Below are 7,899 nucleotides of genomic sequence, written 5' to 3'. Positions count from 1 at the left end.
CTCCCCTGCTCCTGCTCTCTCTCTCTCTCTCAAAAATGAATAAACATTAAAAAAAATTTTTTTTTAATTCACTGCCTTTTTGAAGTCTGAAAACAGGAATTACAACCCATTCTCCGCTCTCTGGGCCCATCTGGCGGCAGCTGCGCAGACTGAGCTGTTTCCCTTTCTCAGCGGGGGGTCCCAAGTTTGCTCGGAACTATTTAGCTCGCCTCTCACTGAGTGCTCATGGGACAGAAATTAAAGAGCACAAACTCAGCAGGAAATTGTAGTGCCGTGAGAAACATCATCAGTGACCAATAGGCACAAAGATCTGGTTCACGTGGTGCATATTCAGCCTATCGTGCCCCTAATATTCTTCAACTCACTCCCTTCCGTTCCTGGCTCCTTCTTTCTCGACAAGATGGCCACACCGGCAGCACCGGCGAGTGCGTCTGCCGCCACTCCAGCTCCAGCCGCAGCTCCAGCCGCGGCCCCACCCTCGGTCCCAGTCCCGTCCCCAACCCCAGCCTCAGCGCCAGCCCCGTCTCCTGCTCCAGCGCCGGTTCCGGCTCCAACGCCGGCTCCAGCCTCATCCTCAGACGCGGCGGCTGCAGCGGTTACGACCGCGGCTCCGGGCCAGACCTCGGCCTCAGCGCCGGCCCCAGCGCAGACCCCTGCGCAGTCACTGCCCGGTCCTGCTCTTCCAGGCCCCTTCCCCGGCGGCCGTGTGGTCCGGCTGCACCCGGTCATTTTGGCCTCCATCGTGGACAGCTACGAGCGACGCAACGAGGGCGCTGCCCGAGTTATCGGCACCCTGCTGGGTGAGTGGTCAGACACAATCGTCTGAATCTTCTTCCTCCCACCTCCTTTTTCTCTTGTTCCCCTCCCTTCCCATCCCCATTGACCTCTTACCTATTCTTCCATGCCACCTTCCTGCCGCGACTTACCTCCTTAAGAAACTTGAACTTCCCTGCCACATTTCTGTCACTTCGGGTGGCATAAAATACGTAAGCAGTAGTTAGTTATTGAATAAAAACCGTATGCGGAATGATTTACATTTTATTTTTAATCTGCCCAGTAGCATTTCAGGCCAAGTATGACCAAAAATGAGTTCAGATGCTGAGTAGGAAGTCAGAAACATTTGACTCCCTAAACCCAATGACCACGTTTTCCCCCCTTTCCTACGGACTAAATTTCTTTATTTTCTAGGTGTTTACAAAGACATTTTTAACCACTTGAGAAAGGAGTGGGGAGATCCGTAAAAAGACATCCCTTTGAACAAGTAAACCGGTTTGTCAGAAACTCGTTTAGGGCTTCAATAATCCTCTGTTTTCCTAAAGGTTTAAGCCTGATCTTTTTAATTTATTTGTTTATTTTTATTTATCTTTTTAATTTACATCCAAGTTAGCATATAGTGCAACAATGATTACAGGAGTAGATTCCTTAATGCCCCTTACCCATTTAGCTCATCCTCCCTCCCACAACCCCTCCAGTAACCATCTGTTTGTCTGCCATATTTAAGAGTCTCATATGTTTTCTCTCCCTGATGTTATACTATTTTTGCTTCCCTTCATTTATGTTCATCTCTTTTGTATCTTAAAGTCCTGATATGAGTGAAGTCATGTGATATTTGTCTTTCTCTGACTAATTTCACTTAGCATAATACCCTCCAGTTCCATCCATGTACTTGCATATGGTTAAGATTTCATTCTTTTTGGTTGCTGGGTAATACTCCATTGTATGTATATAGGGGTGTATACATCTTTATCCATTCATCCATTGATGGACATTTGGGCTCTTTCCATACTTTGGCTATTGTTGATAGTGCTGCTATAAACATTGGGGTACACGTGCCCCTTTGAAACAGCACACCTGTATCCTTTGGATAAATACCTAGTAGCACAGTTGCTGGGTCATAGGGTAGTTCTATTTTTAACTTTCTGAGGAACCTCCGTACTGTTTTCCAGAGTTAAGCCTGATCTTCTGTCCATTAGTCTCCCTAATATGTTAAAGTAATTTGTAAAATGGAGAAGCACTAGAGAGAGATTACTGATAATGTGCCTCTTTCTATGGGTACTGCTGATCCCATCAAATTCATTTTCATTCCATCTTTGTCCCCAATTTTAGATACCTTTGTGACATGTAATAGTTCTTCCACCATAGAAGACAATTGGTGTATTGCAAAGAAGACAAGATTGTAGGTAGATTGCACCAAATATTAACCATGTGCCTTGGAACAAATTACCTAAAGTTTAGTTCTGTCGGGGGGGGGGGGGGGCTACTTAGACTTGGGCTTTGCAAGAGCAAAATTATTACCAAGAGCATCTAACTGCTGGGACACATGAGCTACAAAACAGCCATTAGTTGCCATCCTCCACATCAGGGCTCTACCCCTGCAACACACAAACATAGTCTCTCTTTACTTATTTTTGAAGGTTTAGCATTTTACAGGAACTTTAACTGATCCATTATCTTCCAAACATTGCCAAAGTTTTTCTGAAACCAAGACTTTGTATTCTCTTTGCCACAAGTGCCTTCCCTGATCTCCCTCATTTGTTCCAAGTTCCACTCATCTTCCAGGTTCCCAGGAAAAGTGTTAATTAAGTATCAGTCCTTCATCCCATACCGCCACCCTCACCCCCACTCCTAACTTCCCAAAGTATAATAGCTTTCTGTAACCATGTCCTGCTTTGAGCTTCTGTAACAAATGATTTTTGCAACATTAACTTGGCACTTGACAAAGACTGCGCTTTCAGCTGCACTGCCAAATTTTCCAAACTCACATGCATGAGCTATTTAACTAAAGAAACAGTTCTCCACTGAGGGAGAGTATTAAGTACCCCAGATACTATAGTGACCTTATTTAGTGACCTGTAATCTACATCTTAAGATTCTCTTCTGGACTGGGACCATGGTACAATGCTAGGTGTTACAGGGATAGTACTTACCGAAAAATGAAACAGACTCTTCTTACTAGGAGCTTATATATTTACTCAGACATTAATTCATGAAACATTTAATTTGGCTAAAAGAAGTCAGTGGTATCTTTTAAGTACCATAAAATTGTTTTAAATATTTGTAATTTAAAGTTTGATAAAACAACATCTACTCTAACCTTCAATTCAAGATGAAGATCTACTCATTCAAATAATTAGAATACAATATGATAAATGCTCTAATAGGAGGTTATTATAGCGGCATGGAAATATAGAAGACTCAAAACTGCTTCAGAAGTCTGAAATGGTCAAGTCTATTGAATGCTGATGAGAGGTCAAATAAGAGAAAAAGTATTTACCCACTGGGTTTGCGGACGTAGTTTCACCTAAGGGAGCAAAAACCATAGTGAAGTGGAATTAAACAGACACAGGGGTGGGCAGCATTGTGGTCACTAGTATAGAGGGCAGGGCTTGAAGCCTGGTATGGGCAATGCCAGTAGATTAGAAAAAAATGGAGAACCCAAGGGACCAGCAGTCTTAGGTCAAGAAACAAACGTAATGGGAGTAAGGGTATCAAAACTAGAATAGGAGTTTGTGGTAAAAGACTGATACTCATGTTTAAGGTTCACCGGTAGAAGGTTTCTGGATGGTGATGGGGCTAAGGTTATGACCATGGGACTAGATGACTGAAGGGAGGTACAGGTGAAGCTCCCTAACAATGTGCTTTGGGACTAGGCTACTGTATGGGTGCCCTGTGTAGACATTATTAGAATTTTCCAGGTAGTTCTGCAGATTGAATTGTAGGGAGAAAGTCTAGAGGCTGAAAATGAAGGTCATAGAAAAAAGATCTGGAGTAGGACTGGTAGCAGGATGGAACAGATAAGCAGAAGAAGACCTTGTGAAGGAAGAATAGACCCCATATGTTGATGGCTAAAGCAAAGAGAGATTGCTTCAGAGCTTCAGCTCTCTGGAGAATCCTGGTCCCACTGATGCATATGGCTAACTTAGAATTTACGAATTCAATTTGTTCATTGACTTTGAGGAGGCCTCTGAAAGCATTTGGAAAGTGGTCGGAGGCTGCCGAGTGCCCTAGGGTCTTGTAACACGTGGACAATTCTCTCTCACAGGCACCGTTGACAAGCATTCAGTGGAGGTCACTAACTGCTTTTCAGTGCCACACAACGAGTCAGAAGATGAGGTGAGTGGGAGCTTGAGCTGCCACTGTGTGGTCTATAACTGTTTGCTAGGCTCTCCTTAAGGCTTCTCCTGCACAATACGTTGTGCTTCTATAACTAAAAGTTCAACAAAGAACCTTCTTTCTATGGGTACATACTTCCTGGGCCTCTTGTCTGCTGGGGTGGGCTCTGGTCCTTTTCATCCATTTTTTCTATGGACTTCTAGCTTCTTAGCTTCCTTTTCTGCTTTTCTTCTAAGGTGGCTGTTGACATGGAATTCGCTAAGAACATGTATGAATTACACAAGAAAGTCTCTCCAAATGAGCTCATTCTGGGCTGGTAAGTTGGAGTTGGGGGAATGGAAAGTGTTTGTGATTGCCAAGGTTTTTTGCTACCAAGCTAGTTATTCTACTCCCTTTTGGAGACAGAGTATTGAAAGTGTATTACTTCAGGGATCTGTGAATTTAGTGTGTCTTGCTGGCAGTTCTAATCTCATGAGGCCAAGAATATTTACTTTGAATTGTAGCTTTTACTGAGCCAAGTATTTTTGCCTTGCTGATGACTTGTAATGTTTCAAGAGCTCTGAGTCAGCCTTTGATTTGAGTTAATACAGTTTTCAGTGTAGTCTTTTTGCGTTTAGGTTGCACTGGGGGTAACGCTACCTAGAGACATCCATTTTACCATTGCGTTTGGTATTAATGTTACATGTAGACTTGAATCCACAACTATGTTTCATTTTCCAGGTATGCTACAGGCCATGACATTACAGAGCATTCTGTGCTGATCCATGAGTACTATAGCCGGGAAGCCCCCAACCCCATTCACCTCACCGTGGACACGAGCCTCCAGAATGGCCGCATGAGCATCAAGGCCTATGTCAGGTGACCGGTGTCTTGGGGCACAAGGCCATAAAAGGCTGTCTGGTTCCTACCATGCCTGGATGACACCCACCTCCACCCCAAGCAGGTTTAATCCTTCAGTATATAACTCATTGCCTCATAAGGAAACCCATTCCTCCCTCTCCACAGTTATCACTAGAAGGGTTTTACTCTGAAACAAAATTTGTCCCTCAAATATCCACTTGCTGATACCAGTTGTACCCCAGATTTCTACTTATTTCTCTTAACCAATTTCAGATGACAGACCTTTAGGTATTTGAGCAAACTGTCATGTTTTTCCTGTCATCATTTCTATAAGCTAACTCTTCACGGTTCCTATAGCTGATCCTCACTGGTATTTTGGTCATGTTCACTGCTTTTCTGAGTAACCCTTTGTTAATCATTATTCCTGGATACACAGGACTCAGAGTCATACAGATTAAAGGATGGCTGTCCTTTGTGACTACATCTATTACCCCAGGGTCGAGTACAGTTTTGGTGACAATAACATTATAGCATTGACACGTTGAGCTTGCAGGCAGTTAAAATTCCTGTTGACAGGGGAGGCATGCTGAAGAAGGGGCTGCTGGGAGAGTTGGAAGGATTATCTTTTCTGGTTAGAATGAAGGCATTTCTTAGCATATCTCTTACGCTGTTTGATTTGGTGCACTTTCTGTGTGTGACATAATGTAACAGACTTTGGTCCAGGTGAAAATATATAGTTGACATAGTAAAGGCAGTCACCTTTAGTGAGATTTCTTAAAGCACCTAATCTGGTCTTGGTGGGCTGGAGTCAATTTGCTTTTTTCAGTGCTAATGAAGGGCACAGTCTCATAGAAGACCTACGGGTGGATATCTGGGCAGCCAGCTCCACAGGGAAATGCAGCGTCCTGTTTCATCACTGATATTGCAGTGAGTGAAACAGTCCTCTGAAGGGACCAAGTCAGATCTGCAGGCTGAGTCCCCTCTCGCAGGCCAGGCTTCATTGTGTGTGAAGTGAACTAAAGGAAAAATGTGACTTGCTCCCATGAGACCTCAGGTTCAGGTGGTTTCAGCCTTGTCTCAGAACCTTGGAACCCATAACCTTGGTATGACTGCTTTCCCAGCCTGGACTAGACGTGGAAGCCCTTTCCCAAGGCTATTTATTTACCCTGACTTCTCTCTCCCCAGCACTTTAATGGGTGTCCCTGGGAGGACCATGGGGGTGATGTTCACACCTCTGACCGTGAAATACGCGTATTATGACACTGAACGCATTGGAGGTGAGTAACCTTCCCATACCCTCTTTTGAGGTCTGACACTTTTCAGGGCACAGGGTAGCTGCTCTCTAACAAGAATGGAGGGCTTTGGGTAGGTTGAAGAGGAACCGTTGATCTAAAGTCTGTGATGATTAAAGTCACAATCGTTCTCCATTATAAATGAACTTTCAGGAATTATTTGTGCAATTAGAATGGGAAATTATCAGCACCACAGGCTACGTGGCCATTCATATAAGACCAAAACCAGTGATTAAGCTCTAGCAGGCGGAAGAGAAGCAGCTAAGAGCAGAGCAGGGTTTCAGAGAAGTTGGCTGTATCCAGAGGGAAGTGAGAAAGTTAGCAGAATGATTAGAGATAGTCTCTTCCCTGATGGAATGACTGAAATGTCTGTGCCTCTTCTGTCCCCCAACCTGTTCCCACAGTTGACCTGATCATGAAGACCTGTTTTAGCCCCAACCGGGTGATCGGACTTTCAAGTGACTTGCAGCAAGTAGGAGGGGCATCGGCTCGCATCCAGGATGCCCTGAGCACAGTGTTGCAGTATGCAGAGGATGTGCTGGTGAGGAGGGGGAAGGCGAGAAAGGAGGAGGGCATAGATCTCCACTCCGAGATCTCTGAGAGGTGTACTGGTGAAGTGACAGTCCTTGGTGGTGAGAATTAACTGTGCCTCACTGAATCTTTGTTTGGTGCTTAGTCCGGAAAGGTGTCTGCTGACAATACTGTGGGCCGCTTCTTGATGAGTCTGGTTAACCAAGTACCCAAGATTGTTCCTGATGACTTTGAAACCATGCTCAATAGCAACATCAATGTGAGTGCCATCCCTGGGCTTCTGGGAGCTTGTGTCTTTCCCCACCTCAGCTCATGCACACAAATGTGAAGGGAGATGACCTAGAGGGGAACAGAGGAGAAAGGGCTTTGCCGTTGGCCCCTTGCAGTCCAGGTTGGGAGAAAGGAAGAGATGGTACATGTGTTTGGGGAGGTCTTCTGCCTTCTCTTCTTTGATTCCATTGTCTCAGGAACTGCTGATACTACTGTGACTTGCTATCTAGATTCATGGTCAAAAGAAATGCTAAATTCAGAGGTTAATGAAAATGCAATTTCTTATTTTCCCCATCTGGGTTCACAGACTTCCCGCCCCCCATATCTTACCCCAGATCTTGGCTAAAGCACCCCACGTTTATAAGTGTATCAGTAAAGAAGAGAAAGTGTTCTCAAACATTTCATTCTTATCTTCCACCTTTGAGTCTTGCTCAACCTCTTCTGAGCTATTATTTATCCAGGACTGCCCTCTACCCGGTGTTCACCATGGAGCTGGCCAACCCCAGACTTTCTTCTCCCTTTCTGCCCAACCCCTCTCTTATTGTGGCTTCTTCCTCTTCCAGGACCTGCTGATGGTGACCTACCTGGCCAATCTCACGCAGTCACAGATTGCCCTCAATGAGAAACTTGTAAACCTGTGAATGGGCCCCAAGCAGCACTCCTGCCAATCTGGGCCACCCCAGGACTCAGAATGGAGTGTCGTAGGATGGTTTCCTTGTGGTTTGAGTCACACTGAGTCAGTCAACTGCTCGTGACTCTAAATAAACATAGCCTACCTTTTGTAAATGAATCCATCTTATATGAGTTTACTGCTGGGTGGAGGGAGAGCTCATGCAAAAACCAGGAAGGGAAT

The 7,899-nt window shown here is 44.8% G+C and overlaps 1 protein-coding gene across 1 annotated transcript; it reads left to right on the top strand.

The window, feature by feature from the left end:
• The first annotated feature begins 380 nt into the window (after positions 1 to 380).
• On the top strand, positions 381 to 7,836 carry EIF3F (eukaryotic translation initiation factor 3 subunit F). Its single transcript, XM_049650718.1, has 8 exons — positions 381 to 800; positions 4,043 to 4,113; positions 4,350 to 4,429; positions 4,834 to 4,971; positions 6,139 to 6,230; positions 6,650 to 6,786; positions 6,922 to 7,035; positions 7,610 to 7,836. Exons 1-8 carry the CDS (start codon positions 401 to 403, stop codon positions 7,685 to 7,687), a joined length of 1,110 nt encoding a protein of 369 aa, XP_049506675.1. The 5' UTR covers positions 381 to 400; the 3' UTR covers positions 7,688 to 7,836.
• Positions 7,837 to 7,899: the final 63 nt, after the last annotated feature.

Source organism: Panthera uncia, chromosome D1 (genome assembly GCF_023721935.1).
Source record: "Panthera uncia isolate 11264 chromosome D1, Puncia_PCG_1.0, whole genome shotgun sequence".
NCBI lineage: Eukaryota > Metazoa > Chordata > Mammalia > Carnivora > Felidae > Panthera > Panthera uncia.
This window is presented reverse-complemented; position numbering and strand designations above follow the sequence as displayed.